The 22,091-nt window shown below is 40.2% G+C and overlaps 1 protein-coding gene across 1 annotated transcript in view; it reads right to left on the reverse strand.

Annotated features, from left to right (window-relative positions):
• The window catches only part of LOC133482243 (chloride channel protein 2-like), a 122,515-nt gene that overhangs the window by 9,131 nt on the left and 91,293 nt on the right, over positions 1–22,091 (reverse strand). The window contains 6 exon segments of the mRNA XM_061782177.1: positions 7,084–7,188; positions 7,703–7,741; positions 18,416–18,490; positions 18,920–18,993; positions 19,234–19,345; positions 21,243–21,433. Coding sequence (XP_061638161.1) covers positions 7,084–7,188; positions 7,703–7,741; positions 18,416–18,490; positions 18,920–18,993; positions 19,234–19,345; positions 21,243–21,433 — 596 coding nt within the window.

Genomic DNA, 22,091 nt, shown 5'->3' on the forward strand with positions numbered 1-22,091 from the left:
AAGAAGAACCCAAAGATCACTGTGGCTAAGCTCCAGAGATGCAGTCGGGAGATGGGAGAAAGTTCTAGAAAGTCAACCATCACTGCAGCCCCTCTACCAGTCGGGGCTTTATGGCAGAGTGGGCCGTCGGAAGCCTCTCCTCAGTGCAAGTCACATGAACGCCCGCATGGAGTTTGCTAAAAAAACACCTGAAGGACTCCAAGATGGTGAGAAATAAGATTATCTGGTCTGATGAGACCAAGACAGAACTTTTTGGCCTTAATTCTAAGCGGTATGTGTGGAGAAAACCAGGCACTGCTCATACCTGTCCAATACAGTCCCAGCAGTGAAGCATGGTGGTGGCAGCATCATGCTGTGGGCATGTTTTTCAGCTGGAGGGACAGGGAGACTGGTTGCAATCGAAGGAAAAATGAATGCGGCTAAGTACAGGGATATCCTGGACGAAAATCTTCACCAGAGTGCTCAGGACCTCAGACTGGGCCGAAGGTTCACCTTCCAACAAGACAATGACCCTAAGCACACAGCTAAAATAACGAAGGAGTGGCTACAGAACAACTCCGTGACTCTTCTTGAATGGCCCAGCCAGAGCCCTGACTTAAACCCAATTGAGCATCTCTGGAGAGACCTGAAAATGGCTGTCCACCAACCTTCACCTTCCAACCTAGCCGAACTGGAGAGGATCTGCAAGGAGGAATGGCAGAGGATCCCCAAATCCAGGTGTGAAAAACTTGTTGCATCATTCCCAAAAAGACTCGTGGCTGTATTAGCTCAAAAGGGTGCTTCTACAACAAAGCAAAGGGTAATACTTATGGCTGTGTGATATTTCAGTTTTTCTTTTATAATAAATCTGCACAAATTTCAACAATTCCGTTTTTTTGTGTCAATATGGGTTGCTGTGTGTACATTAATGAGGGGGAAAATAACTTAAATGATTTTAGCAAATGGCTGCAATATAACAAAATGTGAACAATTTAAGGGGGTCTGAATACATTCCATACCCACTGTACATGGTAAGGAATAAATATAGAATGGCAAAAAGGCATTTGTCGTTGATCAAATCTTTAAAATTAGCAGACCAGAGTGCTCACAATTCAACCACTCTAGCGGTGTGTGTACTGTGAATTGATTAGTTTACATCACATCTGCACATGCAGAATCACAGAATACAGTATATAAATAAATATATATAATGATAATAAATTTAATATCATCGGGATAAGAAACAATACTGAAGCCTTGATACAACAAGGAAATGTGGTCGGTGTGATTGCGCTTCCTCATTGTGTCTCATCGTCAGCCGTGTATGCAGACAACCGGCGAGGGACATGCATATAATTGCACATATCCTACTGTACAAGGTAGCGGTTGAAAGGGATGAGGGTAAACGTGATGACAAGAGTCTCTTATTTAGGACAGTCAATCCATGAGCAAATTTCTGCTTTGAGTTATTATCGTTTTTATGAATGACTGTAGTTTCAATACATAATGTATCTTTGGTAAAAGATGTGTTTCATGTATTTAGGATGGCTCATCCTGCATCATTTGTGCGTACGCATGGTCTGAGGATGTTCTAAATTTGTTTGCAGAGTATGAACATAAACAAGTACTGTACGAACATATTTATAAATCACAGGTTTGTGCGTCAAATGTCCATATGCACGATTTAAGCATAAATCTGTGTGTACGCACAGTTAGTGAATGAGGTTCATTGACTTTTGAACAGATTCATCTTTTCCATTTTAGACTTTCTTTTTACGGAACACCTATCTGGCTTGTCAAATGAAGCGATACTGTCTAAATTGTGCACATTTGTCATTAAATCAGCATGGTATGGTATGATGGTTTTCCACATGCTATGTACACATACAGTATAATGTAAAAAAACTGTTTCATTCAGTGTTTACATTTCATCCTGTTTTGTTATCAGTTTATTATTTGTACAAAGAACAAATGGTGAATTCCAAAATAATGTTTTTATGGTTTTAATCCACTTTTTTTAGAAGAAACATCCAAGGGTCCAGTTGATGCATCCATCCATTTTCTGAACCGCCTATCCTCACTAAGGTCGCGGTTGTGCTGGTGCCTATCTCAGCTGGCTTCGGGCGAGAGGAAGGGTACAAACGAAACTGGTCGCAAGCCAATGGCAGAGCACATACAGGTATAAACAAACAACCATTCGCACTCACATTCACACATACGGGCTACCATGGACGTTTTTGGAAACCGGAGTACCTGGAGAAAACCCATGCAGACACGGGAAGAACATGCAAACTCCACACATCAGGGGAGGTCGGACTTGAACCGGGGACCTCAGAACTGTGACGCAGATGTGCTAACCAGTTTTTCCACCGTGCCGCCCCTGTTGATGCAGTCTTTCAAAATTAAGAAAACTAATCAAAATTTAACAAAATGTAATTAGTTATATTACTTTGAGAAAGTAATGGAAATAGTGACACTACCATTACATTTTCAACAGGGTAACTTGTGACTGCAATCAACTACATTTTCAACGTAATCTTCCCAACACTGCAAACAGCGCACGATGAACTGCCACAACCGTCACGTGTCACAAGAAGGCACGCTCGGTTACTACTGTACTTTACCAGTACTGGTCTTCCTTTTATCGTTCTATTAGGGCCTAGAGTCTTTTTCACACAAATATTTAATGTAATTATGACTTTAATACTGTATTAGCTTAGCTTAAATTAACAACGCTATGTTCTACCATGCGTACAAATTTGGAGGAATGCAATTCTGTCTTAAACTCATGCCCCCCGGTAAATGTATTTTTGGTGTGGGGAGGAAGCCGGATTATCAAGAGGCTATTGTATTATTAGCGTGACTAATTTACAGTAATTTCCATGGAAGGAAGCTAAGTTTCTAATCTGTTCAGCATCACCTCTACGATAGGCAGCAAATAAGATATATTCTTTACACATATCCTTATCATAAAATCAGGTTGAGGAGACACATAGAAAAGTAAAAAACTGAGGAAAAGAAAAAGAAGCCCCACAACTGCTAGCTAAAAATAATAAAAGAGTGGATTTTTTTGTGTAATTTTTTTTGTAATACACGTCATATTTAATGAATTGTTAAATTTGGCTTTAGAGAAGAGTGACTGATCAAATCCAGGTGAATAGGAGGGAGGCCATAGCTGACAACAGTATGTAATTATTGCTCTAGAAATGACACCAAATCCTTAATTGAAGATTATGACTTGCAAATTTCACGGTTATGAAAGAGACCATGAACAAATAACAGCATCAGCAGCATGAAAACTGCTCTCACAAGAATGTTGATATACACTTGATAGCATGTATTGATTATGATTAGAGAACCCATCTATAATTCAATCTTTACACTTAACAGGTTTTATTCCTGGATTTTATGAAGATCCTTCACTTATTGAATCACATTTACAGCATGTCTGCCATGTTTATGTTGCTGCAATGGGGGTCACTGGTGCAGCGACACAGTTGTGGAAAAAAGACCAGATTTCTTGTGTGGATACTGCATAAGAGAGAAAAAAAGTTTGCATGCTGCAGAAAGGTAAAAAAAGAGAAGAGTCTAAGATAATGAATGGCACATATACAGTAGATACAGTGCATAAAGAGTAAAACCATGCATGTCTGTAAACAACATAGGTCGTTGTCCTGGGTAGCATTTATTATGCTGAAGGAGATTGTGTGTGGTGTTGGCTTTTCGTGGTGTGCAGTAGAGGGAGGGGATGGATAGGACCTGGGATCTCTGTTAAATGTTTAAAAAGGTATCCACCCAGCCAGGAGACAACAGAGGCCAGAGAGAAGGTAGTACTCTGAATGGAGGACATAATTATTATTTTTTTCTTTATTTTTGTCCTGTTCGGCTGTTAGGTCAAGCAGAATGGAAAATCTCTATCCCTTTCATGCCGGAACAGTTTTACTGTGTCACAGTGGAGTTTTTAAGCTTCCGCTGTGGTATTATAATTGAGGTTTATTGAGAATCAGACTTGATCAGTCGAACAGAACACAGTTTCGAGAAGGGAGAGAGAAACAAAGACAAAAGACAAAGCACTAATTGTAAACAGGATGAGAGAAGTAAATCATTACATTATCTCCAACAATGAAACATTAAATATGAGTGTTGCATGGGGCTGTAGTGCTACACCCTGTGAGGGAAGGACAGGACAAGATAGAACAGGACGAGGACAGGAGAAGAAGCATGCAGGACAAGGGTCATGAACCCGACTGTACAGCTGAAGTGTGGTGGCATTAATTATGTAAACTATAAAAGTCCACAGGACGAGACTATAAGTGAGGGGATACACAAGCGATTTGCATATTATTTGTCACAGTAAGTGCGTGAGCCCACACCCAGTGAAAGAGTCCTAGTGGTGTGTGTCCGCGGATACATGCAAGTGAATTGATATCGTTTTACATGCACAAAGACTGACAGAAGTGTCCTGTAATTGCTGTGGCCGCACCGCGGCGGCTGAGGACCCCACCCAATCAATTGAGGGGCAGGGCCCCCACCCCACCAACCAACCCATTAGGCCAGACAACCACCAACGAAGCGGGCCATCCCTCCCAGACCCGCAGCACCAACTACGCCCCCCACACACACCCCCACCAGCAACCACTACCTGCCCCTGAGCGTGGGAGGTGCACCCCCCCAAACCAGGCAGGGAAAAGAACCCCACAGCAGGCCCCAGAGCCCGCAGGGGACCGCCCGGCTCTCCCACGGGAAGAGGAAGAGGCGACCACAACAGGACGCAAGGAACGGAGAGAAGAGGAGGAAGCAGGCCCGAGAAGCGACAAGGGGGCCCCACCACCCCCCACCAGCAGCCAGCGCGGGAGACCCGGGCGGGTGCCAGTCGGCGCCGCCCCAGCACCCACGGAACATGGGCGAGTCACCATCACACCTCCACTACTCCCCAGGAGGTCGCCCCAGTGGTTCCTCCCCACCCCGAGATCAGGAAGGAGTGAAAAAAAAGGAGGACATGTCGGTGGCATGTTTCGAAACAGTACTTAGTCGTGTGTGTGTGTGTGTGAGAGTGAGTGCGTGTGTGTAGGTGTGTGCGTGTGTGTGTGGAATTGAAATATGATAATCCAATGTATGTACAGTACTCTATTTGTTAAATAAATGTTAAAGGTCCTTAGAACAAATACAAATTTGGAGAAGTGCTGCACACAGCTTAAAAAAATAACACTGGTTTAGAAAAGAAAACGCAAACCTGAGGGGTTGCCAGGCTGGTCCATAGATGTTTGAGACCACTAAACCAAAGTAGGGTGATGAGGGGTTGCCATGGTAATGAAGGCGACACCATTCTTAAGTATGCTGCCATTTTGATATAAATTTTTACGAACCCCAATTCCAATGAAGTTGGGATGTTATGTTTAGCGTAAATAAAAACAGAATACAGTGATTCGCAAATCCTTTTTAACGTATATTGAATTGAATATACAACAAAGACAAGATATGTAAAGTTCAATTTGATGGTAATTTTTTTTTTTGCAAATATTCACTAATTTTGAATTTCATGCCTGCAACAAAGTGTTACATCACCTTTTTCACAACACTCAATAAGTATTTGGGAACTGAGGAGACCAAGTGTTGAAGCTTTGTAGGTGGAATATTTTCCTATTCTTGCTTGATGCACAGCTACAGATGCTCAACAGTCCACGGTCTCCGTTCTTGTGTTTTGTGCTTCATAATGTGCCACACATTTTCAAAGGGAAACAGGTCTGGACTGCTGGCAGGCCAGTCTCGTACTCGCACTCTTTTACTACGAAGCCACACTGTTGTAACGCGTTCAGAATGTGGTTTGGCATTGTCTTACTGAAATAAACAGGGACGTCCCTGAAAAAGACATTGCTTGGATGGTAGCCTATATTCGCTGCAAAACCTATATGTACCTTTCAGCATTAATGGTGCCTTCACAGATGTGAAAGTCACCCATGCCATGGGCACTAACGCAACCCCATACCATCACAGATCGTCCATGATTTCCAAAAACAATTTGAAATGTTGTAGTGGTACACTCGCCTGACTTTGGTGCGGGTAGCGTGGGTTCAGTTCCCACTCAGTGACAGTGTGAATGTGAGTGCGAATGGTTTTCCGTGTCTATATGTGCCCTGTGACTGACTGGCGACCAGTTCAGGGTGTAGTCCGCCTTTCGCCCGAAGTCAGCTGGGGTAAGCTCCAGCGCCCCGCAACCCTAACCAGGATAAGCGGTGTTGAAAATGGATGGATGGATGGAATTTGAAATGTGGAATCGTCAGACCACAACTCACTTTCTACTTTTGTCAGTCCATCTCAGATGAGCTCGGGCCCAGAGAAGCCAGCGGCGTTTCTGGGTGTTGCTGATATACAGGTATGGCTTTCGCTTTCCATGGTAGAATTTTAATTTGCATTTGTAGATGTAGCGACGAACTGTAATAACTTACAATGGCTTTCCTTAAGTGTTCCTAAGCCCATGTGGCAATATCCTTTTCACTATGATGCAGGTTTTTAATACAGTTACACCTGACGGGTAGACGGTCAAGGGCATTCAATGTTGCTTAAGTGCAGATATTTCTCCAGATTCTCTGAATCTTTTGATGATATTATGGACCGGAGTTAATCAAATACCTCAATTCCTTCCAATTGTACATTGATGAACGTTGCTCTTATATTGCTGGACGCAGTTGTTTTCAAAGTGGTGAACCTCGCCGCATCCTTGCTTGTGAACAACTGAGCCTTTCGGGTATGCTCCTCTTATAACCAATCATGACACTCACCTGTTTCCAGTTAACTCGTTCACCTGTGAAATGTTCCAATCATGTGTTTTTTGAGCATTCCTCAACTTTCCCATTATTTTGTTGCCACTGACCCAGCTTTTTTGGAACGTGTTTCAGGCATCAAATTCAAAATTAGTGAATATTTGCAACACGAAATTTGTAGTGTATTCAATTGAATATAGGTTGAAAAGGATTTGCAAATCATCGTATTCAGTTTTTTTATTTACCTTTTGCACAGTGCCCCAGCTGCATTGGAATTGGGGTTTGTACTACCTGAATGCTGCTATAAGAACTTAGAGTGGAACAGTTGTATTTATAGTCAGACCTTATGCAATGACGTGCGCTCCACGAGTTGGAATGGGGCGGGGTCGATCTTGCAATTGTTAAAGTTGACCTGCTCATCAAGCTGCATCTCTTCCCACTCTGCAATCTACAAAATGCACAGATGAGAGGGGAGAGCAAGGTAAATAAGAACAGCTTTAAAGGCATAGTAAATAAGAACAAAGAAGTAGAGTTTCATTTCCACACTGTAAAATGCTTTGAAGCAGTATTTCAAAGTAGCAATTTTCTAACTTACTTTAATGTGAATGTTACTTTTGTATACAAATAGTTGTTTTTTCTCTGGAGTGCCTGGACTACAAAGTAAATACTGTATTTTGTTTTTTGCCCTTTTCTGAAAATGTATGTGTGAGTGATCCGTTCTATATTGTCAGCCAGATGTTATGTAACAGTGGGGCTAATATACTGTACATAATAACCACCACCACACCTGTCTTTCAAGCAACATTCATTTGCATTATGGAGGGGTGAAACACTATATAAAGTCAGAAGGTAAGCAGAGCTGCATTGAGTTTTCTTGGATGCACAGATACAAGGGAAAATAGAATACATGCTGTCTTGTAGGGAGGGGCTTTAGACTCGGTGCAAAACACCCATATTCTTACCTCTCTGATCGTCATATCATCTTCCACATCGCCATCGTCCTGCAGACACAAAGGCCCAGAAAAACACTCAGTAAGACGATAGACTTCACGCACTTGATTAGATTGTAATTTGAAAAAAATTTATCGTCGGTATGATGTATGACCAGGGTTACAAACCATTTTTGAAAATGAGAGCTACTTACTGATTAATAGGCACGGCTACCAGTTTGATACACAATTCTGGAATAACATATTTGACTACCTTTAATTGTAGTGTTTTAACTTATAATTCATTGTATTATTTATGTGAAAACACTAATTATGTAAATAAGTCCTCACAATAATTATCAATGGTTATTTAACAAAGGTAGGAAACTGATAATCATCAACATGTGAGACTATTACTATTACTCTCTGCAAGTGTTTCAAATGATCATTTGACTCAACATTTTCAAATGATCACTTTTACAACCGTCCTAAGAAATCACAATGTCCCATCACCATAGAGCTATTTTTAGATCAGGCTTCCAGGCTACTTATATGGTCCTCGGGGGCAACCCAGTGCCCGCGGGCACTATGTTGGTGACCCCTGATGGATGACATCCTGTTGGCTTGTATTTGTACTTTTAAACTGCAGTCCTTCTGTCAGGGCATCAAGTCGAATGACACATTACAGACAAATGGTCACACATGCATCACATCATGAACGTTACACTGCATGGCTGTCCTCAAACAGATGGACAGGAATAGAATGAGGGACTAAAGGAGCGACTACAGTGCATTTAATGAGTGAGGGAGTATGATGTATGAGATTTCGGAGCAGATGATCATTATAATGATGGATTGTCACCACCCTCAGAGCCTCCGGCTGATAACTTCGTATTCTGCTTTGCCAATGCCGTTTGACAAGCTGGAAAAGCACTAGCCACCCTCTGTCTTGAAGAAAGCTTGATGGAGAATGTGCATTTATTTTCTACGAATTTAATGTGTGTTAGGGGAAAATAGGAGGGAAAATAAGCATGACCCTGGGGTTGATGGGAGCCTGAGCTCATTTATCCTCCTCGCTGCAATGGAAGACCTGTTGGTAACCCTAGCAACTGCAGCTGTGGGGTAGAAAGAGTTGCTTTACTGTAGCATTATGCAAGCAGAGCGCAGTTGTGCCTGGAGTTGATGAGACCAAGTACGCATCCAAGCACACTTCATTTCTGCTGTTTCACTGATCACTCCGTTTGTCAGTCACACAACACAGGGCCACTCTAAATGCCACAATGATACACTGTTTTCAATAGGGAATATATGAAGATCGGAAATATGTTTATAGATGAGGGTTATTTTGAGAGTGAGTGGGAGGGAGAGAGAGATATTTTGGAAAGATTTGCTCCTCTTAGAATAAAAACCTTCGCATTTGGGGACATGTCCTATATTGACACACATAAGGGCAAACCTAGGTTTCTTACAGACACTAAAAAAAAAGTACATCCACAAAATAAACAAAGAAATAGTTAAAGGTGACTCAACAAGCATAGACTTCTGTCTATCAATCTGTCTGAACGAGTCCACAGTGACCTGAGCTCACAAATGGAAAGAATGAGGGTGAAAAAACTCCACAGACACATTTCAGAAGATTGGAAACTGTTATAGCTCTAGCTATAGGATTTAATAAAGGGTGTTGTAGATGTCATACCTAGGTGTAAGAATGCTAACAAAAGGTGTCTATGTATTGCAGCATAAGGATGTCAGGAGTGTGTCTATGATGTCATTACTTACTGAATGTCTTTGAAAAGTGTAAATTAATTCAGAGTCTGGACAATATGAGTATTCATATATCTAGAAATGAGCAGCAGTGGTACCCCAGAGTGCTGACAAAAGACAAAGTTCTTGCCATGCTGTTCCTGTGATCAGATAGCGATTAGAAAGCCTTGTTGCTTTTTCATTCGCTCGCTGTTTTCCGCCCTCATCAGCTATCCATCTTTACATCCAGACACAATCCTCCAATTACTGGCACCCATACATGGCTGGGTTAGAAGGGGACAAACACACACCCTCAGCTAATACGTAGTAAAAGCAAACAGTACAGTCAAGTATAAAAGGTTTCCACAATTTTAGTCTTTTTTTTCTTTCATCAATCTAGCAGTAGAAGTTAAAAATCGATCAAGTAGTAAATTCTATAGCATAAATAGAGAACAACAGTATGCTAATTAAATCAGAAAATTAAAATGAATGGCACATCGATAAAACAAATCATATTTTAGCACTTATTTTGAGTGTAGTCATGAGGAATATAATAGAAGTACTGGTGATGACACTGTCACCAGGAACAGTGGAAGCAGAAAAAAAAGTTTCACAGTGTAAGATTATGTAATGCACATCACTCACCATGATTCCATTTCAGTAGCAACGAACACAAGCTGGCCATCAAACTTAAGGGCACTTACTGTAGATCATAATTATATTTATGAACGCAAAGAAAGCTTTTTAACTTTGACGACTACAATTTAATTAGTGCAACAATTCCTTTTTTGGACATGTTGAGAGTGACATTTTGGTTTAAATGGATCTACATTTTTACTAATCATCATTTAAAATGTTTATAAATGTATTTTTACATAATAAATGGTTTTAATCTATCGTGTAAGGAAACAACTTATATAATGTGGATACCCCTCTTTGTTGCCTGAATAGCTGTTTAAGTTGTTAAAGCGATAAAAAAAAAAGACATTCAAACTTTCTCCGTTGTGCTCATGCTTCTAGTAATGATGTTTCTCTAAGCGACTGCGAGATACTAAATGGTGCAAGAGGGGAACATTACAACATCACATGCAGGCAATTAACTGCTGATTTTCCTGCTACTAATGATAACTTCTTTGCTCATCGTTTACAAATTCTATTAATGCCTTACCACTACATCTGATTAGGAGGCAGGCTTTAACACCATTGTTAATGGCTTTGTAGTTAATACAATGGTGTGGCGAAGGATATTGATCAGCTCTGCTGCAGTTTTTTTCGACGTTACCCATTCTGGAAAATTCTTAATTCTTGAAGATGGCGTGTCAAACCATTGCCATGGCACTAACACTAGATGATAATTGTATTTCTTTGACAATTATCATTATTGTAGATATAAAATAATATTGTATCAAGAATTTTCCACCTCCAATTATTTTGCAATAAACCATGTCAAATGCATTTTTGTGGTTTTTGACCAGCACCGAAGTGTGACATTTTAGCAGTCATCAACGGAAATAGGCACAGTGTGAAAAATATCAGCAAAATCATGCAACCACTTCGCCAATATCTGCTAAAAGGGTGCGCCTCCCACTCAACAGAAGTTAATGACATTCCACAGCGAGATTTCTTAGAGGCAAATAGGCATCATGCTCGTAACTTTGTCGGTCAAAACGCGTTACGAGCAAGCGGCCACTCAATTTCATAACGGTAAACAAACAACCATTTTGCGACGGCCATTTGGAACACAAATTGCAATAATCTTCCAAAATAATAATAGAAGGATCAATCAATTGCTTCAGAAGGAGTAGGAGACAATATTGACTTACATTTTTAAGTGTCGGTCATATTTTTGTTCGAGCGACTTGGACAAAATAACAAAAACGGTCGACTATTTTGCGACATCGATCACCCAGAAACATTTTCGGCTTACATACGACCAGCATACGGCAAGCATTTGAGATTGATGGGAAATGGAGGGGCCAGTAGAATCTGTTAAGTGTTTTCAAGATGTCAAAATGTTACAAGCTTCGATCTCAAACGGTCAAGTTACTAGCAATGATGAAAAGCGAGTTTATATAGAATTAGATGGTTTCTTGTTAGATTCGTTGAAGGAGAAATGATTGGTGAATTTTGAACCGTTTTCTATCGCTAGTGCACAGGCTTGTTTTCTGTGTCTCCTGACTGCACTGCTGACTCGCTGGTAATTTTGACGAGTCACAGCAGTGTTGAGGATGTGGTCATGATTACGCGCATACTTTAATCCTTATTATTAAACTTGGATTCGGTTACAATTATAAAGGCCTCCTGTCAAACGTTTTTAACTATGTTTGATCGAAACATATGATTCACTTTGTTGATAAAAATGTCGATGTTGTGTGCTGCACTGTGGATTGTTACTGTACTGTACTTGTCAATGTTACACACATCTATATTTGCCCGAAGTTAATTTTTTACTCGATACTGTGCGGTGCATTAACAAGTTGGACATAAATTGGTCTGTGAACCTTCTCTAACCGTAGTATTAGTGTGAAAAGGTTTTCATACAATAAACAGCTTTCCATGTTCATATTTAGAGTCAGTGTTACAAGCAACCACTGGTCAAATAATGGTCATATTAAGTAAACTATATATGTTTTTATCCCATGAACCTCTAAATGTAACTGGTATACCTCTAAATGTAACTGGTATACTTCAAAGAAATTTTACTAACATACTTTCAACAAAATGATTCAAGTTCTTAAATTTTTCTTACATGTCACAAATTGTGTACCACCTCAGTGGAATGACCCATATATGTTTTGGGGGACTTGAAAATATTAATTCATATTTAAATTTTATGACTTTAAATTATTGAATCATAATAAATTGTCCAATCGTTAAATATAATTTATGATAGAAAAATGTATATGGGTCATTCTACAGAATTGGTTCCATTTGCTTCTCCAGGAAATAAACACTGGAAAAATAGCTTTTGTCGCCTGTCCTTATTTCCTAAAATTGGACTTTACGATGCTATATAATTATCTAAATCCTTTAGAAATGTTATATTTTTTAACATAATCGTATTACTCCTTATCCCAACTATAGGCAAGGCAAATTTATTTATATAGTACATTTCATACACAAGGTAACTCATTGTGCTTTACAAGGTTAAAAGCATTTAAAAACGCAGAACAGAAATTTAAAAGACAGCTTAAGAAAAGTAATACAGTGCAAGACAAATCATTTAAGAAATGGAAAAAACTTAATTTACTCAATCATAAGCATGAGAAAAAAGAACAGTCTTTAGCCGGGACTTAAAAACATTTACATTAGGGCTGACTTGACTTCTGTTGGCAACGTATTCCATTTGTGTGCAGCATAACAGCTGAATGCTGCTTCACCATGTTTGTTTTGAACACTGTGCTCCACTATCTGACCTCAGTCCATAGATCTCGGAGCCCTACCGGGTTTATATACCATTAGCATAACTATAACTACTGTATATATACCTATACTTTATTTTCTTAAGGTTTAAATTCACACTTTAGTCATGTCCTTTGGCTTTCACTCAGTCCTGTAACCCTAACCCATTACCCCTCAGAAAAATTTGGAGTACTGCAGAAGTCACATTGTCCACAGGAAGCTGTATCATTCGGATCCGCTGCAGGCCATGGCAAGGTCAAAAGTAAGTTAACTCATTTAATTTTCTGTATATCTGATGATAACTGGGGGTATTAAAATCTCGACTCAGTCCTGCTACCCAATTTAGTTTTTTTATGTGTTCACTTTTAAAATATATATTTTTTTGAATCACTAATTTGCTTAGTGTCAACATGCTATTTATTAACATAAATGCCGTGTTGTTATATTTTATGCATTTACTAATTCTATAATAAAAACTCACTCCTGTTACTTTCAGTGCTGTTACTCAAATGAGGAGTTTTGGTACAATAAAACAATGACATAAGAAAATAGGTTCCTGAGATGAGCTAACGCATATTTTAGTTCAATGTGACAACATGCAAACTCTACACAGGCGGGAACTTTGCCTACCCTGATTGAACCTATTAAACACTCTGATGCTTTTTAAGGTGAGGTTAGCCTGAAAATACACACAAAATAAACAAATGATATCAATTTACTTACATAAAATTATTTGTAATACTGTCCTGGTAGAACTGGGTTTGACAAATCCAACAGCATGCATTTATATCAATCTTGACATTGCTTGTTTTGTATAGTTTTAACTGGCTCTAATCTGCCTGTTCAGACCGAAATTGCTTTTTGAATAGAAATGTAATAACATTCATCACAAAGGTTTGATCTTCTTCATTTGTGTCTCTGAGTGATAGTAATGCAGTGATGTGTGAAACATACAAGTCATTTTAAAAGGGAAAACTTTCAACAAGTGCCTAATCCATAGGCCACTTTGTTAAGCCAGTGATAAAAGGACACACAATTCAATGTATTGCTTCTTTGTCTGCAAGTGTCAATTCAACATGTAAAAGCTAAGTAATAAAAAGATGCATATTGCCTTGAGATTTTTCCCCATAGATGTCATATGAAATGAAAAAAGAAACAACAACAAACACAAAAAACGGAGCCCTCAAGACGTCATAAATAAAGCATGACAGCATTATGAAAACTCAAAAAGGGGAGAAATAATGAGAAAACTGAGACTGAGAGGCTGGGCTGCATCATTTCTCTGAAACAGACTACCGATGTCATTTACTCTGTATCAATATTTCACAACCAAGATAGAGGGAGGGAAGGAAGCGGGATGGAGGTGTGAAGGCTTTTGAAAAGTCATAAAAATGGATGAAGAGTGTGAAGCAAAGAGGCATCCATATTCCTAAACAAACAAAGGGAGAATAGAGGAACTGTGAGGGACTAACTTGATTTATCCTCTGTCACAGGGGACCAAAGGGACAAAAGGCTTGAAAAATATGTTTTGATAAACTCATCCATATTCTTGACCCGGCCTAGATAATAAATAATTCTGAGAAGGCTGCAATCAGTATCACTGTTTAAATATATTAAGAAAAATGGTTATGATGGGGCACAGGCCCAAAAACTAATGAAATGCACCCACACATGGACACCGCAAGCCTTTGTTATGCATCAGTTCACTGTCAAGCTGCAATGACTAATACGCTTCAAAGCCCACTTGTCACAACTAAAAATTAACTAATAATGTGTTTTCTCTGCACTGCCCACTCAGTGTGCCTATAATTGGTACTCTCCTGATATATTGTTGGACTACGTATTACCTATTATTCTTCACCATCAGTGGAAGTTACTTATCACGTTGGCCAACAGTTAAAAACAATATGTATAATTTTATCTTAAAATAACAACAACAGAACCACATAGGTGTATTGTGTTAGTGTTGGGACCGCAGCTAGGTTGAGAAAGAATAAGCAAAAGTATATGTTACCAAAATCCTTTTTTAATATGTCAAACAATAGTTGATCAAAATATTATCCTTGATCCTATATGTAATAAAGATTAAACATTTATATGGTTTTACAGCCATTACGGCCCTCGGAGGAAAACCAGAACTCCAACCCCAATTCCAATGAAGTTGGGACGTTGTGTTAAACATAAATAAAAACAGAATACAATGATTGGCAAATCATGTTCAACCTATATCTAATTGAATACACTGCAAAGACAATATATTTAATGTTCAAACTTGATTGTTTTTAGCATATAATCATTAACTTAGAATCACCTGTGGGATGTTCCAAACAGGTGTTTGATGAGCTTTCCTCAACTTTCTTCGTCTTTTTTGCCACCTGTCCCAGCTTTTTTGGAACGTGTTGCAGCCATAAAATTCCAAGTTAATGATTATATTCTAAAAACAACAAAGTTTTTAGTTTGAACATTAAATATATTGTCTTTGTAGTTTATTCAATTAAATATAGGTTGAACATGATTTGCAAATCATTGTATTCTGTTTTTATTTATGTTTAACACAAAGTCCCAACTTCATTGGAATTGGGGTTGTACAATGTGGCCCCTGACAAAAATTAACAATCTTTCTCAATGAACAATTGCAAGGAATCCTGGAAATTCATCATCTAGGGTTCGTAATATCAAAAGATTGAGAGAATCTGGAGAAATCTCTGCATGAAAGTGGAAAGGGAAAATAAAAAGGGAAGGCTGAAAACCAACATTGAATGTTTGTGACCTTCGATCCCTCAGGCGACACAGCATTAAAAACTGGCATCATTGGAACTGATATTGCCACATGCACTCAGGAACACTTCAGAAAACCATTGTCAGTTAACACAGTTCGTCACTACATCTGCAAATGCGAGTTAAAACTCTACCATGAAAAGCAAAGCCATATATCCACAACATCCAGAAACGCTGCCAGCTGAGATGGACTGACGCAAAGCGGAAAGGTTTGCTGTAGTCTGACAAGTCCACATTTCAAATTGTTTTTGGAAATCATGGACATCGTGTCTTCCGGTCCAAAGAGGAAAACGACCATCCGGATTGTTATCAGCGCAAAGCTAAAAAGCCAGCATCTGTGACAGTATGGGGATGTGTTAGTGCCCATGCCATGGGTACCTTTCACATCTGTGAAGGAACCATTAATGCTGAAAGCTACATACAGGTTTTGGAGCAACATATGCTGCCATCCAAGGAACATCTTTTTCAGGGACGTCAATGGTTATTTCAGGAAGACATTGCCACATTCTGCTTGTGTTACAACAGCGTGCCTTCGTGGTAAAAGAGTGCAAGTACTAGACTGGCCTGCCAGCAGTCCAGGCCTGTCTCCCATTGAAAACGTGTGCGCAGACCCTAGACTGGTTGCAAGCCAATCGCAGGGCACATATAGACGAGCATTCACACAAGTTCATATTTATGGACAATTTACTTTTTTCACTCGAATTATTCTGACATGCATATTTTTGTAATGTGGGAGAAAGCTGGGGTACCATAAGAAAACCCAGACAAAAAGAACATGCAAACTCCACAGAAGAAGGTAGGAGGTGAGATTCCAACCTTGAACCTCAGAACTGTGAGTCAGACACACTAACCAATACTCCACTTGGCAGCCCAACAAATTGATCCGTATTATTTAAACGCCTAAATGTAGGAACTTCATATTTAAAAGTGTTAGACGTGTTTGTTATCATACTTTAAAAAATTCAAAGTTTTATAATAAATGGGAATACCATTCAGCTCACCCCAAAGAAATCCTTTAGGCTAGGTGGTGTCTTCTGATGAAGGGAATGACATTACATATGGTGAGTAACATTTGAATTATGTGTAATTAATGACCACAAGAAGACTATGCTGACATGATCATGATATTTAGCATTGATTATTGATTTTTTTATTTTTTTTCATTTTATTATGTACCATGTCAAAGCAGATGCTTACGGGGTTCTTTTTCTCAATTTATAATCACATCTTTGTATCAATGATTGACCCAATAATGTGCATACAGTAATTGATAATTTGACAGCAGACTATATCCCAGTTCACAGAATTACATCAGTGGACTTCCCATGCATTATCCTTTTTCACTGTAGCAGTTTGTTAATATACTGGACGCTCTTGTTCAAACATGCCTGTTTCTAATGAAAATATATGATTCTCACAACATGATATGTTATGGCAGCATGCACAGGAGAACTCACTCTCCCAATTCAGAGTATGTAATCCACAGAGGATCACAGACTTTCCCAAAACACAATCTGACTTTGGGACACTCCAGAAAGGCGATGTCTACTCTGGGAGGCCGTCACTGATTGGACACCTCGGGTGACTTAGTTGGAGGATGGAAAGAAAAGCATGCCAAGTTTGAACAGCCACAAACTTGTAGAACATCTGACCACTTGTTTTTCAGATAATGTAAGATGAAAGCTGAAGTGTTCAATTTAAAATATACTTAAATGGGGCTTTAGAGAATAAAATATGTGATTAAGCAATCAGTTATGAACTACTCAGGTCCGGTGTTGCTTTCTGATAGGTTCCCTCTAACAATAACAACGTGCTTAAATGAGAACTAACAAGATGTGAAGCATCATCAAAAATAAATATTTCAAAGCAAACGCTGCACTGTGCAGGCCATTATTTTACATGCATTCATCAATTATGATGTCTTTTCTGTATGCGCATCCACACTTGACGAAATAAAGTTTGATTAAACAGATACACTACTGTACTTGTGGATGGACTTTGCACACACTTTTCACTCTCACATTGATGAGGATATGTTAAATGTTTATATTTTTACAAGTGTTTTTGTTTTTTTTCTTCCAATTATCATCGACTCACAAAGTATAGACATCCTTTTCAGTCTGTTTTCATTCAAATGTGAATTGAAAAATTCAGTTTTGGTTTTAAAATACGCCTCTTTGATACACGGTTACTTGGATTTGCTCGGTCATCATGACACATGACACTGCACCTAATGCAGCTAATACTGGAGTTTTCTGCCATGTCAATAAAACATAAACCTCTTTATAAACACCAAATTGGTCTATATATTTTTTTAATATTTCAATATAAGTATGATTTGTTTTAAGCTTCAATAATTAGAGGTGGTCTTCCATGAGTTGCACTGATTCATTGCTGTAAGCATTCTGGTCTGCACTAAAATTTCTGACACCAGACTGGTCATTTCGCCATGTTGTCAGGTAGCAATAAAAATTTTTTGACATTGCAGTGGTCAAATGTTCTCCATAACCTCTGCTGACCTTTGGACCAATGAAAAAAGGTTAAGCAAAATCCATCTAAGTTTTGCCAATCATGGAAGCAAGCAACTACTAGCAATGGGAGGCCAGCAAGAACGTGACAGGTTTAACAAGGAAGCGGCTGTTCAAAGGTAGTTGGCACGATGGCAAAGATGTGCTTGGGGTCAGCATTGCCCAGATCACAGGCCATCGGCATGAGCAATTAGCCCTGGAATGGAATGGCAGGGTGATAAATTGTTGATTGGCTGATGAACCTGTTACCCGGCGGAATACTGGCATTTGGGTTGCCCCAAATGGTGGCTCTTACCACAACAGATATCCGGACTCGTTTTGACGGCCTCCTGTTTTCAGGAGACATGGGGCTCTCGACATTGTTGTTTTTCTTCCACCAACCAAGGACAAGCAGACAACATTAACGATACCCTTAAATGCTGAAAAAATTAAAAACAACAAAAGCACAAAACAAAACAAACAAAAACACTTTCCTGTAAAGCCTCTAATATGCCGTGGGACTGGACCACAATGCTGTGGAAAGTAAAGTACTGTTGTAGTTTGAATGAGGAAATGTTTTTATTCAATTTGATATTTTGGATACAATACTCAGACAATGGAAAAATAATGTCTGTACTAACACTGGCTGAGACACCATTGTTGTTCATTGGCTTTATCTACTTGTGTGGGAGGTACTGTACTGTAGCGCGTAAAGCCTGTATGTGAGAGTGCGAAGGATGTGTGAACAGCATGTCGTGAGCCACTGTGTGTGGTGTTTGTGTGCTGTTGTTGGGTGTATTCAAGGACAGGGTTCTCTCACCTCCATGACTTCTACATCTGGACCGACACAAAACAAGTTCTTTAGACTAGAGTTGCTTGAATGATCCTGCGAGCCTATGAGACAAAATCCCCAGCAGTCACACAACCTAATCTTCAATAGATTCTCCAATGAACAGTAGCATTTTCAAAAACTCCCAAACATATATGCAATATTTTCTGAGAAAAATATGATTCGCTGTAGTTAAAATGATCAATATATACAATGAAGTTGCTAAAGTACCCAATTCCTTATTCTCCAAGAATACCTATAATCTCATATTTAGAAAGTGAGGTGGGTGTAACAGAATGACTTACCGATGGGGATATCAGTGGGCCGCTCCACTACAGAGGGTCTCTTCAGAGCAGGTTTCAGGGGCTTCTGAGAAACTGGATGAGTGGGACTGAATGATGATTTTTCAGTTGAGATCTGCAAACGCACGTACACAAACACATAGCAAATTAAACAATTTGACATTTAAACTACTGCAGCATGAATCACCTCAAACTAAATTAACTATCCACCCATCCATCCATTTTTTTTCTGCTTATCTGGGGTTGGGTGACGAGAGCAGTAGCTTTAGCAGAGAAGCTCTGACTTCTCCCTCCCGAGCGTTGTCCAGTACTTCCATGGAGATCTCAAAGGCATTCCCAGGCCAGCCTAAAGACAGTCTTTCCAGCATGTCCTGTGTCTTCCCTGGGCCCTCTTCCATGTGGGAAGTGCCCTGCAATACCTCACCAGGGATATGTCCAGGAGGCATCCTAACCAGATAGCGGAACTACCTCATCTGGCTCCTCTTGATGCGCAGAAGCAGGAGATTGAGGTTCTCAAACTATCGCTAAGAGAGAGCCCAGAAACCCTGCTGAGAAAACTAATTTCAGCTGCTTGTATTTGTGAACTTGCTCTTTCAGTCACAACCCACAGCTCATGATCAGAGCTGAGGGTGGGAACATAGATCGACTGGTAACTTGAGGTCCTTTTGACTCAGCTCCATCTTCACCATGACAGAGCGATGCGGAGTATGCATCACTGCAGATGCTGTACCAATCCCCCTGTCGAGGCCACCCAATCGGAACCAAGCTGTGTGTCAAGGCCCGAAATAGCTAGTCTAAACCTCTCAACCACACACACAGTTCAGGCTCCTTGCTTCCCAGAGACACCTTCTGTAGCCGTTGATTGGAACGCTAAGCTCTCCGTCTTCGGCCACCACTCAGCTCACAATGCACAGGACCCCTTTGGCCCCTCCCGCAGGTGGTTAGCGCATGGGATGGGAGGCTGGCTGAACCCAGTGATGCAGGCCCGACCATTAGGTGCTGACAATCAATCTCTGTGACTCCTATTTTATACAGAGTGGGGCCCTGGGGACCCACGTCCGGATGAAGGAAAACATCTTCCAATAATTGCATTAATTGCAGGGGGTTTCTGAATTATAAATTAATTAATACAAAAACATGTATGCACATTTCTGTCTCTGTATCTCTGTTGTAAACTACTAATGACAATCTGTGACACTGAGCTCAGTGGCCACTTCCCTCAGAGGACATTCTATTTGCAATGGCGAGGTATTGTTGATCAATTGTTTTGGCGTCATCTTGTGCACAGCATGATAAATGGTAAATTGACTTTCACTTGTATAGCGCTTTTCTACCTTCAAAGTACTCAAAACATTAACAGTCTCCTCATTCACTTCCTGATGATGATGCATCAGGAGCAACTGTGGGTTAAGTTTATTGCTCAAGGACACCTTGATATGGACACAACAGCTGAGGGTCGAACCCACAACCTTCGGACTCAGTCATCCGGGAGGAGCCCAGAGTAGAGCCACTGCTCCTCTGGATTGAGAGGAGCCAGATGAGGTAGATTGGGCATCTCCTAGACGCCTCCTTGCTGAGGTGTTCCGGGCATGTCGCACCGGGAGGGGACCCCGGGGACAACCAAGGACACGTTGGAAAGACTATCTCTCCCGCCTGGCCTGGGAACGCCTCGGGATCCCCCCGGAAGAGCTGGATGAAGTGGCCAGGGAGAGGGAAGTCTGGGCTTCCCTGCTAAAGCAACTGTCCCCGCAACCCGACCTTGGATAAGCAGAAGAAAATGGATGAATGGATGGATTTTCAATATTGAAGATCCTTAAATTCTGTCAGAGAAGTCACACTGTCTCAGTATGATATTTGGAGAGTGGATGAAATTAAATTCTGTTTCACAATTTGGGTAGCCTTTTCTCAATTTCAAATCAGGTTTATTTGTCTCTAAGGAAAAGTGTAAATAGATGGTGAGCAGCAAGAAAACAATTAAACCAAGGAGGTCAATGTTCCCTGTGGTTTCTGACCTGGAAGCGGACCTCCTGACTTGTTCTCTGGTGGTTATCCTCGCAGTCAGAGTTGGAGACAACAGACAGGCGCTTCTTCTCTGCTGTTGCCCGCTCTCTGATGAACTCGAGGCGGCGAGGGCGTCCTAGCTGCATGCAGAGCAGCGACTGGAGCTGAGCACGCTCAATGGAGCCCAGGAGAATCATGGACGCTGGGTGAGAAGTACATAACGGAAAAAGGTGAAGACAGTCGGGAAAAGGAGGGGTTGTGAGGAAATGAAGTAAGAGGCAATCGAGTAACCAGCAGGTTGATGCAGGACAGAGTATGTGAATTGGATAAAGGAAACCAAGGAACTTTGTTGTAACATTAAGGTGAATAGAAGAAAGATCTGAGGCAAGAAACTGGTGGCATTTTAAGGGAAGAAAAGAAAGAAGGGAAAGGAGAGTTTGGCGATGAAGTCTCAGGAGCCTGAGACAATATGACATGTTTTAAAAAGAACAAGTGAGCAGTGTGAGAGAGATATTAAACATGTTGCAGCAGTTACATAAGTACATCACAGTTCAGCATGTAGTGAATTTGTATCAGTTAAAAGGGGAGGTTTGCGTTTTTTAATATATATATATTTTTTTAAGAAACCACTGAGCCCAAGTCAGATCAACCTATCAGAGAGAGAAGGCGTGGCCGATGAGGTGTCAATTATTTGCTGCGCACTCTCGGGCACACTCCGGTCACCGGCAGACACCCACAGCCTTATGCTGATCTGTTAGCTTGAGCTTAGTGAGCTTTGATGACTATTTTGGAATATTCACCTCTGGAAAATAAAAAAAAACAACAACAACAAAAAACCGGTGAGGACATGCAACAACTAA

The sequence above is a fragment of the Phyllopteryx taeniolatus genome, chromosome 8 (genome assembly GCF_024500385.1).
Source record: "Phyllopteryx taeniolatus isolate TA_2022b chromosome 8, UOR_Ptae_1.2, whole genome shotgun sequence".
NCBI lineage: Eukaryota > Metazoa > Chordata > Actinopteri > Syngnathiformes > Syngnathidae > Phyllopteryx > Phyllopteryx taeniolatus.